Below are 21821 nucleotides of genomic sequence, written 5' to 3'. Positions count from 1 at the left end.
CTTTCTTTAGGGAGGACGGATAACATAAGTGTTTAACTAATGCTATGACTTTATGCCTCTCAAAGTGATCAGCAAATCCTCCACTATGTAGTTCAAAGATAACCAACAATTCCTTTACTATATAGTTCAAAGTGCTAGAAAGTTATATAAAAGAGCATGAGATTTATAATACTTAGGAAGTTTTAAAAGAGTTAGACAATATGGATGAACATTTACAAATCAAAAGCTAGAGAATTACAAAAGAGTTTGAGAGCTATAAAGTTTGAAGAAATAAGAAAGAAGAAGAATGGCAAGCAATCAAAATCTAAAGATTTACAAAAGAAAATGAGAGTTGCACTTAATAAATATTTTCACATATTGCAAAATTCACTTAAGAACATCTCCAACCGAACTGCATACAGTAGTATGTCATATGTCATTCACTCCATTCGAATCTTAAATTGCACGTCAAATTTTGGTAGGTGAATATTGTGACGCCAATATTGGTGTTGCACTGTTCACATGCAACAATTTTTTGTATTAATGGATTTGCCGAAGAAGTGTTCGAAAGAGGAGAAAGATGATTAACTTCGCAGCGAGATGAAGGAACGTGCAAAACGGAGAAAGAAATTGAGCTGAATCTGCATTTTGGAGTGGAAAATGTGTTTTTCAGTCCATATATGGAGAAATTTTTCTCTGTGCGGAGACCAGACGTAGAATGCCGTCCGGAGACCAACTAGAATGCGCCACGTCAGCGGTATCGAGCTGAGGTACTTAGTGGTACAGAGCCACCATACCGAGCACAGGGTGACGTGGCACATTCTGATTGGCCTTTGGATGACATTCGGCATTGGGCGTCGCACAGAATAATTAATCTCATATATGAATTCCCAACACCACTCACTGCATCCTGTTTAATGACAAATTTGCCCTTCTCATTCCTCTTATTGCCCAAGATAACATATTCTTTGTTCACCTGAAACGCCATGGAAAAGTTCAGTGCATCCCTCCATGGCAATCCCGCTATCTCTCTGCCATCCGTCTATGCCTCCTCGCCTGAATCATTCTCTTACCTCTCAACTCGGACTACGGGCGGCGGGCTTCCTCTGTTGGCCTTTATCGAGGCGTGCGGCCATTCTCGAGATTGCTGCCATCACCCTATCCTTAACCTTACCGGCGTCTGCTAATGGCTCATCTTCTCCGAATGCAGCTCTAGATGGAATTTCCAACACGAAATCCTGGTTTCAGTACTTTGGCGATGGATTTTCCATCCGCATCCCTCCTCTCTTCGAAGACATCATGGAGCCTGAGGTGAGACACTAGGAGTGCAATGAGATTAGCATTGTTCACCTTTTCCTGTTACTATCGTTATCATTCTTATAGCTTGTTTATTTAATTTTATTTCTTTGCTTATGATGCGGCGTGTCTTCATGAGACATTGGCATGTGATAAATTGCTTGAAGTGGGTTTTGTTTGAAAACGGCGGTTAACGAAATTCTCAATTAAGAATTTTTCGAAATTTCTGAAGCCTCCATGGGTAGGGTTTTGTCTTTTTTATCATTGTTCTACTGGCTTTCACAGTTTTTTCTACATGTTCAGGTTGAGAAAGCCGCTATTATGAAGGCTAAAAAACCTTTTGATATAAAAGGCTCTCTTGGATTCATAGTTGTGGTCAAGATTAACCTGTTTAATGCTCTTTGATTCATAATTGGATGGAAGTAGGACTCCAATTGGTGGTTGTGTGCTCCTTAAGAAAAACTCCAAGGTATTTTTGTGTGGAAACCCAAGATATTATCTCAAGAGGAAGATTGATATTGCAATTGAATTTCCGTCCATGTCCGTGGTTGTTTAGATCTATGCCTTGTGGTTTCTTATGGGCACTAGCCTTTATAATTAATTATATTTCAAGATTGCAGTATTGCTCTCAACTAAGGTGATCACTCAGGCTTAAGCTTGCAGAATGATTGTTTATGACAATGAAACTTATAAACCCTATCAAGTTTTGTGATTTCATCGTTCAGAGTTTTATTATGTCAAACTTAACCTAAAAAGTTAGGGAGCCTTGGCTATGACAAAGTAGCTGCAAGTTAAGGAGCTATATAATGCATCTACAGACATTTGGTCATGGAGCTTCTGACTATCAACATCGAGGAATTGAGCTTGTTATGATTTTTTTGTTATTGAATCAGTAAGCCTTAGTTATAATTGTGCCTTGGTTGCAAAAACGGTTTACCTCATCTAGGGAGATTTCTCAGGTGGAGCTTTCATGTAATATAGATGTGATGAAAGAAAGTATTATCACCCCATTGAGTGCAAAAGGCCCTTGAGCCTATGATTAATTCTCCTTATGGCATATTGATGCTTGGGCTTGTATTTCACTATAGTAGATTTAATATTACCCATTAAGATGGTGATGTGCTATAATGTCAAAATTGATGTGCTCATATACCAAATTGATGTGTTCTTGTTGAATATTTTGATTTCTTCTTTCTTCATTCTTGACTTACCGTATATTGCATCTTTTCTCCTTTAATTATCTCTTCAGATGCAAAAGAGTTAATAGAGAGAAGATCGGTTGAGGTTTGGTACAAGGCGAAGTTTTGGGAACTCATTTGAACAATGAGAATTGGAGGAGAGAGGAAATAGAATAGAGTAAAATGAATTATATTGAATATTTTGTTTGTATAACTTAAACCAAAGACCTAAACCTCATTTTGATCAATAAATGACAATTAGACGACGGATTTCCAAAAAACAGCCTCAACCGTTTCACCTTTGCATACTTTTGAAGCAGCTTTAATGAGAAAGGCATCAGTTTTTCTGAGCAGCTGTAACATTACAAACAAAGCCTTAAGTTTAATGTCTTGTCTGCTAAACTGGTGAACCAAATGCTTATGTATAAAAGATTTTTATGCCAAACTTTAAAGTTTCCCGCTATATACTTTGTATTACTTTTTGTTACCATATGTATTACAACAATGCAGTAAATGTTTGATCCATTTCTGTTCTTTAGGACTTCAGTGCTGGACAAACACTTTATGGTGATAAGGCAAAACCTAAAATGTTTGCTGCTCGTTTTGCGTCTCCTGATAGGTCTGTGTTCATGATGCTTTCTACTCCCTCATAAGTAGTGATACGGTACCATTTTCTTTCTTTTAATCAATAAAAATTCTCAATTTTGATGTCATATTTGTGAGTGTGTTTCCAAATTAAATTACCATATACGATGAATGTAGTCTCTTTTTGTACTTAAGATGTTATCATACTTATAGTAAGTTTAAGATCATTTATACTTGATGATTGATACAAATGGGTTAAATTTCAAAAGAGAAAATGATCAAAATAGTCAATTGACTCTTTATGAAGACAAAATGGTCCCCAACTATATTCTAGGATCATTTGAGTCCCTCAAATCTTTAAAAAAGATCAAAATAGTCTCATAGTGGGGCTTTTTTTGTTACTCTTTTAAGAGATGGGGGACCAAAATGATCATTTTGATTTTTCATAAAAAGTCAAGAGACCAATTTGATTCTTTTCTCAATTTCAAAATAATATTTCGTTTTATTCGTATATGTCCATTTTAGTTCAAGAGTATAGCGCTACTCCAATTTAATCCCTTAAATTGATCCAAAATGATCCCTTTGAGACTAAATTAGGATCAATTTTATATCAAAATTATAACATGAGGGACTATTTTAAATTAATTTTGTATAGTCGAGGGACTAAATGGGGCAACGTGATATCCTGGAACTGAATTGGTTATACACAAATAGTCTGTAGATTATTTTAAATTTTTTCTTTGATACAAAGTCTGTTATAATTGGGAAATTATTTTTTTAGTGTCTTTCCTCAGTTTTTATGTTGTTCCTTTAATTTCTTGTTTTACTTCCTCATTCCACATAATCAGTGAAGCATTGCTTGTACTATTCTATACATATATCAGCCTTAAATTATTCTTATTCTTATTTTGGGGAACAAGTAGATTTTGATCCGATCCATTCATATTCAAAATTTGTTTGAACAGATACTACTTGCTTGGAATTAGTTTGTCCCTTGAATTTGTTCATTTTTGAACTAGCTTAGTCTAATTGTTTTAATTTGGAGCCCGATCGATTTTGAATTTATCTAGGTTGAAATCAATTATTATTATTTACCTTCTTAATTGTTTAATTTATCTTGTATCCACATGTATATATTAAACCAGTTGCAAGTTGGCTTGTTGCAGTTTTGTTCCAGCTTGAAATAGGCTCAAAGATCAGATCGAGAGAAAAATTAGCATTTTAGCTCCATTCCGGGTCAATCCAAATTTGAAATTGATTCAATTTTTTAGCTAAACTAACAATCTTGTTTCTTATGGAACAGAAGGGCTCTATGATATTATTAGGTGAATTTAGAATATTTTGTATTATTTCTTCAAAATATTAAATTGAATCATTCAAATTAAAAGTAGAACCTCATTATATCATTATCTAGTTGTAATAGCTCCAATGGAATATAAGATTAGAGCGAGTCGTCTTAGATGGTGAAAAAACTAGAGTAGCTCCAGTGGAAGATACGATTAGAGCGAGTCTCCTTAATGGTTTGATAACATAAAACGGCGGCCTCTCGAGGACCTGGTTTGGAAAGTAGAAGTATTATAGTTGGCTTATGTTAAGAAGGATAGAGGTGGACCTAAAAAGACAAAAAATATTAAAAATAATAATTCTTTATTAGATTTAAATGAGAATTTAACTCTTTACAAAACACAATAGAGAAACATAATTCATGTAGCCGACCCTACGTAGTGGGATAAATGCTTGATGATGTTTTTGTTGTTGTTGTATTATATCATTATCTAATTATTTGTGATTTCCAATATATTTTCTTAGTTATATGTGTTTAGAATCTTAACTTATATTAACAAGGACATGCATCTTTGTTATAGATGCAATTTTGACACTTGAAATATCAATTTTTCTTATATCTTTTGTTAAATTGAACTAGTAAAAGAAGTTCTAGGATATCTCTTTAATTTGAATGACTGTTTTGGACAACAACACGAGACCCTTTTTCATTTCTAACTTAATGCACTGTTGTAATTTCCATGTAACTTTTATCATATATCTTACTATTACCCATTCTCCAAGATGATATATGTAGCATGCAAATAGTCGTGATCAAATGATCTTCAAGAAATTATCTAAAGCTTATTACAATGTCATTGGATGTAGTCATTTGATAAGGTCAAACTTGGCCAAAAAAAATTGAAGCTTAACATAGTACCAACTAGTAAAATATAAATTTGAAGTTGCATGTGAATGTAAGTTGTTATTTATCCCGTTGTTGCGTGATACTCACATGCTTGCTCCTTGTTTGTTCTTCATAGTTATTCACTTTGGTCTAGTATCACTCAGTGCAACCCCCCCTCCCCCATTCTTTGGCGTAGGATTGTCATCCTTGTTTCTTGGGTTCTCAACTTAGCCCCACTTATCGACGCTTATGCACAAGCTGCTTGCTTATGCGCATTATTGCACCACTCTAATTGCTTTCTATAGTTTTCACTATGGTCAAGTTTTGATCCCCTACCATTCCATACATCATTTGCATCTTTGTTGAATTCAAATCAGATTGATTCTCTTTCCAAAATTATATAGAATATTTTAGGAAAGTAGGCTCCAATCAAGAGAGAGGGGAGGGAAGGGGTGTCTAGGTTCAATGTATTTGGGTTAGGGATTAATTAATCAATCAATTTCAGATTTGATTAATTAATAGGACGAGGGAAGCTTCCAAAGTTAAAGTATTTAATTAGGAAGGATTTGAAATTCAAATTTGATTAATTTGAATTTAAATTCCTTTCCAAATTAACGATAATCTAATTAAGGAAAGAGGGGGGTTTTGGAGGGAATTGGGGTTAGGGATTAATTAACCAATCAATTTCAAATTTGATTAATTTGGGAAGTTTCCTAAAAGAGATTTAATAATTAGGAAAATAAATTTAAATCAAATCCAATTAGAAATTTAATTAGATCTAATTTAAGTAACTTTCCTAAAATAGGGATTTTTATTTAGGACACAAATTCAAATTAAAAATTGTGTGAATTTTAAATTCAAATTTTGTTACCAAATTAAGAAGGCCAAATTGGAAGGGCTTTGAATGCAAGATGAAATTTGTGGAGCCAAGGGAAGAGGGAGGAGGTGGTGGTGGAGTGGCCGACGGTTGGAGGAGGGGAAGAGGGAAGCTTAGCCGGTAGCTATGGAGGGTTTGGCCGGCGGTCAAGGGAGGAGGGGTAGAGCGGCTGCTAGAAGAAAGAAGAAGGGGAATTAGAGAAGGAGAAAGGAAGTGTGGAGAAAGAAAGATAAACCATGAGCCCGGATGCTTCCTGTGGCTGACGGTGATGCGTTGCCCTTCACCAAGGGACTTCAAGCCATGAGCCTGGACCCATCCTGCGGCTAGTGGAAATTACGATTCTCTCTCTTAGGAACTTCCACTCTCCTAAGAACTTCCATCGTTTTCAAGAACAAAGTGTGGAAACAATTTTTTTATTAATCTATCATTGCCTAATACAAGAGCAAGCCTAATTCAAGAGCAAGGGCCTCTATATATAGGCCTTAAAAGAAACTAAAAGACAACTTTTCCCCTTGGGCTTACATAAGACAAGACCCTTAAGTAAGGGTAAAAATGAAAAATGCATAATTAAATCAAAAATACAATTAATAAACTAAGATAAAATGAAGGGATGTTGATCTTCGTATCTTCCTTTGATTAACGTCCACCGTCGGATGTCTATATCAAGCGCTGTCTCCTTTCGTCTCACCTTCTCGATGTGGTCATCTTCACTTTCATTGCCTAGTGCTATCCTCAGCTGTTTATCCTCCTTGTCGGTGCTTTTTACCCTGATGTTGAGGATTTGCCTCGTGCTTCTTCTCTTTAAGCACATCTCAGCCATTCTTCTCTTTGTCTGGTTTTCGAGGGCGGCTAAATATGCTCCTACCTCTTCTTGTGATGTGCTCATCATCCTGAAGGGTCTCATCGCTCATGATCTCATGTTAGCATCCACTCCTCATACTCCTGATTTCAATTTTTGCAAATCCTGTGGACTATGGTGGCCAAGGATGATGCTTCCATTGACCATTTCTTCTTCTGTTCCTACTGTAGTGTGCTTAATCATGTTGAGGGTTTATCAACTTATACAATTTGCTTAATCATGTTGCTTCAATTACTCCTGTCAAGCCTACTACTATTCACACTCTTTATGTGTTAATGTTGTTAGTCTTTTGTAGTTGGATCCATCTTTCATATTCTTTTTTTAAATTTTCAACATTATTTAGATGCTTTCTGACACAAGACATCTAATATATTTAATGGTAAACTAAATTTCATTTTTTCTGAGATTGAGATCTTTGATATGACAGCACCATTTTCTTTCACCTTGGTTGGTAAATTTTCCTCTGCCCTCTTGAGTTTTGAGATTATTTGTATTTACGTTTGATTAGTGAGTTCTCTGTTCGACTTCTTGATCTTCTTCATATACTTTCTAAACTATCCTTGGAAGCATTTTATTTTTGAGGAGCCTCCTTTTATCCAACTATGGGCAGTTTTTCCTTATCTTTGTGCCCACTTTATCAATTCATCTACATTGTACTTGATTCAATTTTTGGCAAACTTCTTAAAGTGGATGCTGGTATCACATGACTCTAGATTATCTCTGGTCTATGTTCTTGTTGAAAGAGATGTTTCTAAGGATTACCACTTCAATGAGAAAGACAAGGATTGTCCTTCAATGAGAAAAATAAAGAAATGAAGAAAGGAATTTCCGCCACTAAATTTTGGTGGAAATGCCACCGCAAATCCTCTGCAAACAAATCGACGAAAATTTTCGTCGCCATTTTCGACCAAAAAAATTCCGCCGCAACATGATAACTTTCCTGTAATGTGCTATGTTGAAAAATTGCAAATTATGGATTTTGGATCTTTGCTACAGTAGAAAAATCTCATCTTAGAGGAAACTGGTCAACAAATAAGGAAAGATACAACAAAGTAACAATAATAATTCCAATCATTCAAAGGGAACAATCATGCGAATGACACTGTGATCATTATCATCCTTTCAAAACCAATGACTCTGGGAATGCGAAATATGTGGCTTTAACAATTCTCGGACTAGCGGCTCCTATGAACAATAAATAAACACAGTCAGCTCCTAAGCAGAGGACTGGAAATTATGCTGAAATAAGGATTAATAGCAACAATTTAGTGATTGTTGCAAAATCATGAAAACAACCAGAACAACCGGTTGGAAACTAAAACCAACATAAAGAAACAAACTAAACCAACACATATTTTATAGAACACAACCTGTTCTAAGTAGGTTCATCATCATACACATGGTTATAACAAGGTAAACATCAAAACTGCGGAATCAACTAAAGCTCAAATAATTTTTTGCTTGCCTTTGTCGTCACATCCTGTCACATCCTGTATTTCTGACAAGTTTAAATTTTTAGATTTTCATTAATGAGTGCTGAAGAATTAAGAAAGGGTTAGATCTAAGATAGTATGGATAGAAATTATTCAAAAAGTTTGGCAAGATTAAGCTTAACACCTTAGATGACACTTATCAAAAAACAAATTAAAAAGAGTTGAGGAATAAAATGGTTCTATGGCTTTTTACCGAGTACCAAAATAGCCCCTCAACTATTTAGAAGTCTCATTTTTAGTCCTTTGATTTGTTAAATAGGGACCTAATTGATCTAACGGAAGGGACCAAATTAGCACTTTTATATAATTGTGGACTATTTTGATCCTTTAGAAAAAATTAGGGACCAATTGAGTTCTTTTCTCAAATGAAAATTGAGGATTCATAAATTAATCCCAAAAAATTAAATAAAGCTAATGATGATGATAGTGATAAGTGCCCAAACCATTGATATGAACAATATCTTTATTCAGTCTTATGCTAATAATGTGTTATTTTAAGACGTTTGGCTTGCCTACTAATATTGTTCCAATGTAATTTTGTTTAATCATCTAGAATTTTTGTAGTACAAGAAAGCATTTATTTACCATGCAGTAATGTCAACTGTGCACAGAGAGCATGTTTTAGAACATTTTGTGATAAAATTGTGTAAATAACGTGTGTTTGAAGCTCCCCTGCAAGTTTTACTTGTAAATGTAGTTTAAACAAATTAAGTCCCCTTTACGTTGATGCAGATCCGAAGTTTTGAGTGTGGTGATTCGGCCATCTAATCAGCTGAAGATAACTTTTCTAGAGGTATTTCAATATATTTTTATTACGTATGATGGCCTTGATGTTTGCTTTTCCTCCTATTGTTTTAAATTTCTTGCATTATGCCCATGAAGAAAGATGATATATATATATGTTAAATTTAGAGAATTGGAGAGGGAAAATATTTAATTTTATTATACAAAATTATTCCTATTTATAGATCTACACAAGATGTCTTAATAAAGAAAACAAATAACTACATAATGATGCATAATTTCCTTAATATAATCCTTCCTAAATCAGCCACCCAAATATGGAAGGAGATTGGCGTGATCCAGGTGAGCCTCCCACGGATTTCCATTCTAGCCATGTGATCAAATGTCAAAGGACGGCTGGGATTTAATAGAGATCGGCGTGATCCAGGTGAACTTCCCACCGGATTCCCATCTTGGCCGTGGGATCAAGTTTCAAGGGACGGCTTGTGTTTTAAATATGTAGAATCATGATTAATGTATGAGGTACGAAGGAATGTTTCTTAAATATTTCTTTGCAACATGGTATTCTCTAATTTGATAGTGTTTAGCTTTGTGAATTTTGAGGTTGTTTAAACTTGTGTGCGGATTTGATTCTAGATTTGCATTCTTATTTATTTATTAGGACTTCTGAAGTTGCTTAAAAAATGTCTTTGTGCATGTATGTTCATGGATGAGACTTAGATACTCGGGTCTATTGTTTAAATTGATGGTGAAATTGATGGGGGTATTATTAGTAGAATTCAACTTGGATGGTTGAAGTGGAGGAATGCATATGGTCTGCTGTGTGATAAAAAAGTACCCCTTAAACTTGAAAGAAAATTCTATAAGATGGTGGTGAGACTTGCAATATTGTATAGCGTAGAATGTTGGCCATTAAAAGAGAGCATAAAATTAAGTCAAGCATTGCAGAGATGAGTATGCTCAGGTGGACGAATGGCTTCAATCGTAGAGATAGAATGTGAAATGAGTATATACGTGAAAATGTTGGAGTAGTTCCAGTGGCAGATAGGATTAGAGAGAGTCGTCTTAGATGGTTCAGTCACATAAAACGTCGACCTTCTAATGATCCGATTAGGAGAGTAGATCTGTAGATGTATTAGATTTGACTTACCTTAAGAAATGTAATGGTAGACCTAAAAAGACTTGGTTAGAAAATATTAGATATGACCTTTTTTAATTAGATTTAAATGATAATTTGACTTTTAGCAGGATGCAATGGAGACAAAAGATTCATTTAGCTGACCCCACGTAGTGGGATAAATGCTTGATGTTGATCTTGTAATTTCATTCTTATTAATTAATTTCTTAGAAATGTCATATAATCCATGCAACTTTTGACATATTTATATCATTGGTTGACATCTAACCCATTAGCCCTAATAACCATTGATAAAATTTGGACAATCAAATATATCAATTATCAATGGTCCCTCTTCAAGTTGGATGGTTGAAGTGGAGGAATGCATATGGCCTGCTGTGTGATAAAAAAGTACCCCTTAAACTTGAAAGAAAATTCTATAAGATGGTGGTGAGACTTGCAATATTGTATAGCGTAGAATGTTGGCCATTAAAAGAGAAGCATAAAATTAAGTCAGGCATTGCAGAGATGAGTATGCTCAGGTGGACGAATGGATTCACTCGCAGAGATAGAATGTGAAATGAGTATATACGTGAAAACGTTGGAGTAGCTCTAGTGGCAGATAAATTTAGATAGAGTCGTCTTAGATGGTTCAGTCACATAAAACGTCGACTTTCTAATGATCCGATTAGGAGAGTAGATGTATTAGATTTGACTTACCTTAAGAAAGGTAATGGTAGCCCTAAAAAGACTTGGTTAGAAAATATTAGAAATGACCTTTTTTAATTAGATTTAAATGAAAATTTGACTTTTAGCATGATGCAATGGAGACGAAAGATTCATTTAGCTGACCCCACGTAGTGGGATAAATGCTTGATGTTGATCTTGTAATTTCATTCTGGGCTCTAGAACGAATTCTAGAGATTGGGAGAGTGCGATCCTCCTCTCGAATAGAGGATCCTTGTATCTTTGCTATTTTTCTTCCATCTACTAGTAAAATACAAGCTGTTCTTCCAATTTTCTCTCAGCTTTTCCCTGTTTTTTCCCACTGTTTTGCTGTTTTTCCTGCTGCGAACAGCAGTTTGCATCAAGATTTGCTGTAGAAGTGATTTGGAAATACTTGAAATCAAGTATTTCCTATCAAACTTTTGCCTCTCTTTGCGGAGGTCATCATAATCTATCAACTTATTTTCATGATATAACTTTTTATTGGTTTCTTTTAATTTAATATCATTATTATTGGCATTTAAAATTGTTTAGAATTGATGATCATATGTTACCAATCCATTTAATTAGCATGCATCAAAGTTAAACATATATGGAAAAGTCAACATTTATATACTTAAATAAACATTTATTTTTTAAAATAATTTTAGAAATTGAGCTAGATGAAAAAATCTTGAATTTATTTAAACAATTCTATAAAAATGGCATTAGACTAGTTGAGATTAGTATGCCCTTCTCAATATGAAAAAATATTTACTTACATGCATGTAGTAGTTCGATGGAATTATAGAAATTAACAAACTTAGGCCTATGAATAATTTTCTCACTATTTGAGAGATTGAGTATCTCAGCTAAATCATAGGATCTTCTTCGGGATGAATATCCTAATTTTTATTGCCATGACACCTTGTTCTTTTTGTAAATAACAACAATTTCCTCAATTCAATACAAATTCTTGAATTGGCAACTCAAGACTAAATCAGTTATGTTCAAATAATATTTCGACTTCAAAATAATTTCTTCTCATTTAAGCCTTCAAACCTATGAACTTAAATCCAAACTCAATTTGCTGAAAAACAATATTAAAAATAGGTTACCTAAATTTCTCAAATCTCTTCTTCTCCTTATGTTCTTTTTCTCATCTTCTTCCCTTCTTCTCCTTCTTCTCTTCTTCTTTTTCTTTTCTTTTGCTTCTTCGCTTCTTATCCTTTTTTCCTTCACTATTTCATCCTACCTGAGCCCCACTTTTTATTTCTGCTCTAGCCACAATTATAGGAAGATAAAGATGGTTTGGAAGGATAAGGCTTAGGTGTAATTGTTAATATATAAATAATAGTGATTTAAGTTAATTGGATATGCTTTCTATGCCTGGAAACCATGAAATGGATATGAAGAGATAAGACATTTAAAAAATTAAGAGTTTGATAAAAAAAATTCAGTATATTTTTCTAATTTTATTTATGCTTATATAATAAGAATTTCATGTTTATGATTTGAAGATTTTATTAGCATTTGTCTAAAAACTAATTTACTCTTATTTAACTAAATATTTGGATAAATTATTTGATTTATCCACCAACCACTTTGTTGAGCGGTATCATCTTTGATCTCTAAATTAGATGTTAGAGGATAGAATCCATAAAAAAATGCTTTGATTTATTCTTATTCATGCCTAAAGTAAAAAAACTACTCCTTGAATCGTTCTTCAAGGCATCTTTCATCGAATCTTATAAGATTATATGTTACGTGCATGGGTTCTATATCACATATTCTTTATGATATGATTCAGAAATTACTTTCTGTTCTACTACACATTTTGGATTCCTATCTATGTTCAGCGGACTGTTCAAGTTTTGTATTGATGTGATTCAAAAATAATGTTGTTCGTGACTTTGGACTTCTTTTTGGTTGGCAAATGATTCAGTTAGTTGCCGTATTGTATGAATTGTCCCAACAAGCGCCTTTCTATTTTGTTCACATGTTACAATATAGTTTTGTCTAAGAACCTAGAATTCTGTACTAAATTTGTGATTTTGCAAGTTTGGCACTGTAGAAAATATTTAGGTTTTGTTTGGGACAGCTTTCTTACTGCTTCTTAAAGCAGATTTCTAGTATAAAAATTTTAATTTTTAAACTAAAAAGCCATTTTAACAAGCAATAAAAAAGCTATCCAAAACGAAGCCTTAGTCTATTTCGAGGGGTATGAACGTTATTTAGTATTGTACGGGCATAAATTGAAGCTTGTCCATTTTGTTGCCTGACATGGTTCATGCTTTTTCTGTGACAGGCCAAGGATATTACTGATATAGGATCTCTTAAGACGTCGGCAAAAATCTTTGTTCCTGGTAAACCTCAAAATTGAAGAAATTGTTTTCTGCATGATTTGATTTGAAAATCATAACTCCAAAATTTTGGAGGAATTCTCTTGTTCAATCTTTAGTAATGGATCATTTGGTTCTATTTAAGTACAAAACATATTTTATTAAACTATGAATTTTGCTATATCACACAATTTGACACATAAAAGTAAGATTAATTCTAAATTCTATAAACCCTTAAAATATGACAATTTCGCTTTCACGTACAAAATGAGTGAAAGAAAATCCACAATGTTTTGAAAACCATACTGGATTGGCTTGTTCGACCAATTTGAACTTGAACTAGTTAGGTTATCGGTCCAATCAAGTTTAAAAATTGGATTTACCTTAAACCAGCTTGAACCGGCGTAAAATGTCTGACTCGACCGGGAACCATGAAACTAATCCTGATTTTGTAGAACCAATTTGGTTCAAATTGTAGTCTTCTATAAATCATTAATTTAAGATCCAAAAGGTTGAAAAATTTTACCCTAAAATTTACAAAATATAATTTTATTTAGTTATAATAATATAACTTAAAAAACCCAGTCCTATTCTCCTCCCAATCCCGATTTCTAACCCTACCAGCCTCTCTCTCATATGTAAAGAACCGAAGGGGTGAAGATGTCGCCTCACCCTCGACAGTCAGTTGCTTCCCACCCTTCTCTCTCTCTCTTTTCATTGGATATCAGAAGGCATACCGAATATCCTCCTTTGCTTGATAGGATGCAAGTTATTTGCTCTAATTTTTTATTCCTTTCAATGTTTGACTTCTTGAGGGATTATAAATGTTCTTATGATATGTAACTGGACATCAGAAATTTCTTTTTTTCCCTTTAAATTTTACATTAATCCTTATATCAAGGCTTTCTGTAGGTGGTGCAAACTTGTATGCTGCCCGTACATACAAAATCAAAGAAGAAGAAGCTCTTAGGTAAACAACAAAATACCATCTTTGATTCTCCAGGCTAAATTCACTTATTAAACAAACCAGTAAGTTAACCTACTTTCTTACTTTAAAGAATATATTTTAACAACAATTTGGATTAAAATATATACTTGGCTTACACATGAACTGAGTAATTGTTACTCAATCCAAAACGTTTAAATATGAGATGATCAATTTTATGTGTTTAATGCTTATTCAGGACGTACTACTTCTATGAGTTTGAAATTGGTGGACAGCATGTTGCTTTAGCTGTTGGACTTGATAATGGTAAGGTAAGTTATTGTGGTGCCTCTGGAACTTATTCCTTTCCTGAATTTTTGTTTGAGTGTTATCATATCCACATTCATTTGGGATAAGAATTCTTGTTACTTAGTCGCACAAATTTCCAATTTCATTATAGTACTGACTGTTGTTTTTTCAAGAAGAATCTTGCACAAATTGTTTTTAGCTTTTCCTATATATCATGGGCTAAACATATTATTATTTTTTGTATATGAAGAGTTTACTGAAATCTGCCTTCTATGAATCCTACTCTTTACTGTCAAGTCTCTTCTGTGCTTATGGCTTACACTCCTTACAGTTGTGTTCCATTCTAGACATATTCTATCCTAGTTAGAGTAAATTCAATAGGTACCTTCAACATCAGATGTTTGCCAAATTGAAAGTTTCCTCCTACTAGAACTGTAGAAGGCTACATGAAGTTTAAGGTTTTGTTTGGGACGACTTTCTTACTGCTTCTTGAAGCACCTTTCTAGTATAAAATTTTTAATTTTTAATTTTTGTATTAAAAAGCTGTTTTAAAAATCAGCAAGAAAACCATCCCAAACGAAGCCTAAACCAAGCAATGATGAAGCCTCTTTGAGCTACTTACTTTTTATTTGCATGATTCTCTTTTGGTAGCTGAGCTTAACTTTTTCCTCGCATGTGCTTTTTATTCAACATGCTATTGGTCAATTTGCTTCCTTGAAGACACCTATGAAGATGTGGCACTGAATCATTTCTGATATTTACAAAGTAGGAAAAAAAAAACTTGGGTTATTATTTTTAGTGTGCTATCATGCTATGGTAGTTGGGCAGTTCGATTCAAATTATAAATACTTTCGCATGAACAGAAATTATTCTTGAATTATGTGATTTTATTGGCATTGCATAAATCATGGACATTTATTTTATTTAGAGTCCTTTTTACATCTACGGATCTACCAAAGCTTATAGTTCCATGGCAGTTAAGCAGTTGCTTACAACACAAATGTAAGGTTCGAAGTAATCTATTTGATTATTTCAATTCATCTTAGGCTCTCATCAGGAGAAATTATTATGTGAGGAGTCTGGACGTAGAGTTACATCCGGACTCCAATAAAAACTTGACACATGTCCTTATACATAGTGTGTATAAATTTATACGTATTATATATAATTGTGTACATAGTGTGTATATTATGTATATAAGTTTGTATACACAATGTACATAATTTTGTTTTGTGCATAGTGTGTACTACACTCTGTGTAGAAGGACACATGTCGCATTTTTATTGGAGTCCAGATACCGAACATATCCGGACTCCGCACGTAATAATTTTTCCATCAGAAGAAGCAATATTTCTTACTAAAGCATTTCCCACATTATTGCTGATCATACAGTAAAATAGTATCTCTACAACTTGAACACCCTTTAATTGCAGGGTACATATCTTATTTGAAATACTAAACTATCTTCATATAAAAGTACTTTCTAATAAGCTCCACCATTTGTTAAAAGTACTTTCTAATAATCTCCACCATTTGTTATCAATGTTCTCATAAAATCTGGCATTTTGATATCTAATTGGTTCAGTATATGCCAGGCATACATTGCTGGAGCTGCTGCCCCACAGATTAAATGGAAAGATGATGGCATTAAGCTGCGTTCTGCTGCCTTATCTCTTACTGTTCTGTGAATATTTATCAGTCTCAGAAAATATCATCAAGAGACCAAACAAATCAATATATTATCCAGTCACAACTCTCCCTTTGAAGATAACTTTCTCTTCAGAAAATCAGTCAATCGACTCAATCTGCAATGTTTCATGGTGGCAACAGTCAAATAACACTGCTTCTCACTTGAGTGATCAAGTAACAAAAATTCCAATGCACTATTTTCTGTCTGCAAACTTGTTTAAGCTACAAACCAGAGGTACAATATGTTGGAAATCAAGTTTATTTCATTTTATCCAGAGAAGCTTGAGTATCAGTTTCATGATATTTTGCATTTAAAATATCACATTTTCTAAATTTGGTAAGCGAGTAGCAGAAAAACTTTAAGGCTTCATTTGGAATAGCTTTCTTACTACTTTCTAAAATGACTTTTTAGTTCAAAAATTTGTTGAAAATAGTAAAAAATTGCGATCTAAAACTGCCCCAAACGAAGACTAGACTTGATACCTGCTGCAGATCAGAAAGCTTTATTCTGTTGCTGGAGAAGTTGTTTTGGGGAGTCCTCTGCTTATAGGATTTCCTGCAACTCAATATAATGCTAATATTATTAACATATTCAAGATTTATTACGAGCGAAGGCAAGTTGAGTCGAGATCGAGCCACCTCAGGCTGAAGCTTGAGCTTGGCTAGTTAATTGAGTTTGAGTTCGAGCTAAATTTTATAAATTTGAGCCATCTCATTTATTATGAAAATAATAAATTTGAGTCATCTCATTTTTTTAATAATATAATAACAAAAATTTACAATTAAAGCAGAAATAATAAGAAATCGACTGAGATAAAGAAGATATATCTAATTTCAAAATATTTATAAGAAGTTTGTATTTTAATTTTTGAATTTAAAATATTATTTTAAGTGTATTTTATATTAATATTTTCAATTGAGTCGGCCTATGAGTTAATCAGTCAAGCCATTATTGACTAATTAGTTCATCAAATTCGGCTCATAAGATATATTTTAAGCTGAGCTTGAGTTGGCTTAGATCTTGCATGGCTATATTTCTATCTTCATGAAAACAAATAACCTTTTAAGCAATGATTTATTTAAAGTTGTTGGTAGAGGATCTGAATAGGCATCTTATGAATACTATATCTTTTGGACTATGGAAGAACTTCACTTGAAACTCTCCAAAGTTAAATTGGCTAAAAATGTTTAAAAGATTTCTTGTGTAAAGTACTAAGGAGTCATCAGTTAAAATAATGCATTATATTCTTGAAGTTATAGAAGTGTGCTTTTCTTTATAATTGGAGAAAATAGGATTATATAATTGGTAGCACTTGTTTGGTCGCTTATAATAGGTAAGAGGTTGCAAGAGAAGTATTTAATGATGATAGTTGGGCACTGTAACTTTGTAAGCAGGGCTATGATGGTTGGACGATAATGGTCGGATTTGAGCAATCATGTGATGGTAGTTAAGAGACAAAGATTGGATGATGGGATGGATTCTAATAGTCAAGTAATAATGATCAAACAGTGATGATCGGAAAACAGTGTTCCGACAATGACAATCAATCGATGGTGGTGGCTAGCGGTGATTGTCGATATTGAATATTGTGTGGAGTTTTAGAGTTCTTCGAGTCTCCAAATTCTCTTAAATCCTAAGTATAGGCCCCCTTTATTAGGAGAATGATAGTCTATTTGTAATAATTTGGTATTGGTATTTTTATAAATTCAGCCAAAATTTCATAACACTCAATTGATGATCCATATTAAATCATTTTATCATGTATCATTTAATCATAATTTAAGTGCCTTTAAGGCCTCAAAACTAAATGATCATAGGTTCATTAGATTCGTCTTGTCAAGCCGCTCAATTTCACTATAAACATGAAAGATTTGAAGGCCATGTGATCCTTTAATTAATATCTTGAATTTGTATTCATATCTCATGTGCTTGATTTGAGCTCGTTTAGATTCGGATCATACAAAATTTGATGTCGATGGATTCATCTTATCTAGATGTTTAGTTTGATGATATGATTGATGAAATCAAAATTTAGATGGTCCTAAATTTAATTCAAGAAGTATTCTATTTAAATGTTATATCGAGATTCTTGCTTGATCATATAAACTTTTTTTTTTGTGATGTATCAATCTTAATTTTCACTTAGCTTTTGTTCTTATTCTTGCAAAATATTTTAACCAAATTTTGGAGAATTTGGTGAGCTTAGTTGAGTAAGCTTTGCTTTGGATTTTACGTTAACTTTTTTTCATCAGCTCATTAAGTGACTCAAAGGAGTTTGTGCAAACGGATGTAGGCCAATTTAGTATCAAATCATATAAACAAAATTTATATTTGCACATTCGATCTTCTTGGTATACTTGTAAAATTGTGATTACCTGTAGATAACAGTGTATAGGTTTAAATCTTCGATGCTTGATGCTTAGTTTCTCTTTAAGTTTGTTGTCTCATGTTGCATATTTAGGTTTCGTTTGGGACAGCTTTTTTACTTATTTGAAAAACTATTTTTTAGTTAAAAAATCTCTTAAAAGCACGAAAAAAATAGTAATCTAAAGCTGTCGCAATCGATGCTTTGATGCATGATGCTTAGTTTCCTTTGAGTTTGTTGCATGCTTAGGTTTAGATTGGGATGACTTTCTTACTGTTTTGTAAAACTGCTTTTTAGTTCAAAAAACTCTTAAATACGAGAAAAAAAGTAGTTGTCTAAAGCTGTCCCAAATGACACCTTCGATATTAGAGTTTAACTTTGCATATGTATAGTAAATACTAAGTATGTTGACATGACAGTATGTGTAATGCAACTTGTTGAAGTTTTATTTCATTTCTTGGGTTACTTCTCAATTTATCCTTAAAATTTTCTCCTCTTTCACATATTCTCATTTCCTTCGAATTACAGATTATTTATCAATCATTCTATAAATCTTTCATAGAATTATCCTAAATATGTTATATATGTTTTCTTGCTAACATTTTAGATCAAATACTTCATAAATTTGAAATGGAAATTTTTTCATAACACAAATTTCTTATACCAAAATATTTTGGAACTATATATAGCTAATAAGATAAAAGCATAGCTCCATAACCACACTTGAATCAAGGAACATGTATTACATCTATATCTTTCATTTCCATTTGAAATAAGTAAATATATGTATCGGGGTGGAACCAGGAGGAGCTTAGGGTGGGCTGTTGCTCACCGTAATTTTTTTTTCTTGGAAGAATAAGTATTTTAACTATTTTGTCCACTTTTAATAAACGTTGTTGTCCAAATTTTAAGACATAAATTCATTATTCTATTTCATATATAAAATTATACATATCACAATTTTTTGCCCATCCTCAAAAGATAGGATAGTTCTGTCTCTATATATGTATTATTTCACTATTAAATATAAGAAGCAAACTATTATAAGCTACTTCACTAAGATAAACGCTAAAGTTTTTAATTTATTATCTCAACTAAGGGTTTTTTTTCTTTCCACAAATCATATGATCATCAAAGAAATCAAAATAAACGTCCATAAGTTTCTTCAAGAAGGTAGTATGCCTCATTTTGAGGAACTTTTATTAGGTCCAGTGTAAGGACGTAGAGGAACGTCCAGTTGGGGGCAAAATCCCGCCCAAAAACTCGGTATTTGCTCGGTATTGCTAGGTATTATTTGATAATAACGAGGAATACCGCTCTGTAAAGACCAATACCGAGTTATACCGAGCTATACCGAGCAACACTGAGTTGTAATGAGTTTTTTCTAGGAAAAACTCGGTACAACTTTTGTATAACTCGGTATTGCTCGGTATAACTCGGTATTGGGTCATCACGTGATGATATTCCTCGTTATTGTTTGGTATTGCTCGGTATTTCTCATTTTTTGACGCGATTTGGCCTTTGATCGGACGTTCCTCTACGTCCAGTCGGAGGACGTAATAATTGTTCCATTTTGAGTAAGAAGGAAATATGTAAACAATGAATAAAATCAAATAGCTAAAATTACAATATAAAATGTAAATAAAATAGAAAAATAATAAAATGAAATGTATGACCTATAACCACCCTTAATGAGTGAAGAGAATTATGGAATTGAACAAGAAAATAAAAGAATTAGAGAAATTCTTATGCTTCATAGTTTGGCGGATAATAAAATGATAAGTATGATTATACATATACATGTAATAAGCTTCGTGAAAATTTTTAGCTATAATATAACTCTAAATTAGGGGTTTTAATTATTAATCCGACTCGAATTCTACCTGAAAATATGGGTTCAAATCGATCCGTTTAACAAATGGGTCGGGTTTGGATTTCAAATTTTGGCCCGTTTTAAAAATTGAGTCGGGTCTTGATCAACCCGCTAACCCAAATTTGACCCAAGTCTGTCTTACTTGTCCATTTGCATCGCCTAGTTCAAAACTACTGCATAGTGCTCCGCGCGGTCCCATCACGCAGTTCTCACCCGAGCACATGCAATAGCGCACAGTTTTAACACCCCTACTCTAAATGCCGAATTATGATGAAATTATCTAAAGATTATCATTCAAAATAAGAATTAAATCTTCATATTTTCTTAACTATTTATACAATTTATCGAAGTAAATTTATGCTTTGAATTTTAACTTGGAAGAGTTTTCTATAATATTTTTAATTTATTTACATCTAAACATGTCAAAGATAAGAATTTAATGTTTTATGTGCTCAAGGCACTTTTTAAAAATGGCATAGGGTTGAATGATTACAAATATATATTTTTTAATTGAAAAATTAAATTCTTAAAATAATAAAATTTTTTTTGGGGACAAAATAATAAAATTAAATGCCTTATTTTAAATAATAGTATATATAAATAATATAATGGCATAAAAGTAAACTTTTGCAAATAAGTAACATTTTAGGTGGCCTTTTGCAAAATCACATTCTTTGGATTCTTCTCCTGCCGGCCCCGACTACTTAACGCTACTGAAACTGGCAGCGGAGATAGAAAGAGCGCGAGAGAGAGTGAGAGATGCCGGATGGAGAGAGAGAGATGCAGGAGGGGGAGGTTATCCACTCTTGGTCCGCTCCAAGGTCTCTCAGCACCAGTCTGATGTACTCCTTCGCTCAGGTACTGGATCGTTTCTGCTTCGCCGACTTTTAAGAGATTGTTTTGTTTCCTTTTGCCCTACAGCGATGATTTGCCAATGATAGATTACTTTATCGGTAACGATACATTGGATGATGCAAATAAATTATTTCGGAATGTTAATTAAGAAGGGGTTGTTCGGCAGCAGGTTTTGAGTTGCATTTATGCAAGATTTGAAACAAATTATGCCAAACGATTTTTGGAGGTTATTAATCTTTCTGTAAGGTGAAATGGAGCTTTCATTCCGTTTTGCCCTAAATCCGCGATTTGTTAAATCCTGTGGAAATCAATATTTAATGCGATTTCAGCTCTGTTGCAACCACTTCTCTCCTTCTTTGCTGCTGGGAAGGAGCAGGTGATTGGCTGTGGTGGGGTGAGAGAGGCGTGCACTTTAACTTCATTTTTGGGAGGCGATTGAGCGTGCGAGCTTTTTTTTTT

At 33.3% G+C, this 21821-nt stretch overlaps 2 protein-coding genes across 8 annotated transcripts in view; both read left to right on the top strand.

Moving 5' to 3' along the window:
• Positions 1 to 948: 948 nt before the first annotated feature.
• LOC110113763 lies at positions 949 to 16569 on the top strand. 2 transcript variants are annotated; one of them, XM_020846444.2, is made up of 7 exons: positions 949 to 1290; positions 2993 to 3072; positions 9170 to 9230; positions 13312 to 13369; positions 14258 to 14315; positions 14530 to 14597; positions 16175 to 16569. In XM_020846444.2, exons 1-7 carry the CDS (start codon positions 991 to 993, stop codon positions 16207 to 16209), a joined length of 660 nt encoding a protein of 219 aa, XP_020702103.1. In that variant the 5' UTR covers positions 949 to 990; the 3' UTR covers positions 16210 to 16569. The 2 variants fall into 2 exon arrangements, with proteins under 2 accessions (XP_020702103.1, XP_020702102.1); XM_020846443.2 differs by having other exon boundaries at positions 14530 to 14602.
• Positions 16570 to 21209: 4640 nt separating this feature from the next.
• The window catches only part of LOC110113769 (branched-chain-amino-acid aminotransferase-like protein 1), a 76746-nt gene continuing 76134 nt past the window's right edge, over positions 21210 to 21821 (top strand). For 4 of the 6 annotated variants that reach the window (XM_020846453.2, XM_028698629.1, XM_020846451.2 and 1 more), the window contains exon 1: positions 21210 to 21365. In XM_020846453.2, the coding sequence (XP_020702112.2) occupies positions 21267 to 21365 (99 nt within the window). In that variant the 5' untranslated portion in view covers positions 21210 to 21266. The remainder of the gene's footprint in view (positions 21366 to 21821) is intronic. The other 2 variants (XM_028698630.1, XM_020846452.2) reach the window with 2 other exon arrangements.

The sequence above is a fragment of the Dendrobium catenatum genome, unplaced genomic scaffold, assembly GCF_001605985.2.
Source record: "Dendrobium catenatum unplaced genomic scaffold, ASM160598v2 fragScaff_scaffold_1117, whole genome shotgun sequence".
Lineage (NCBI taxonomy): Eukaryota > Viridiplantae > Streptophyta > Magnoliopsida > Asparagales > Orchidaceae > Dendrobium > Dendrobium catenatum.
This window is presented reverse-complemented; position numbering and strand designations above follow the sequence as displayed.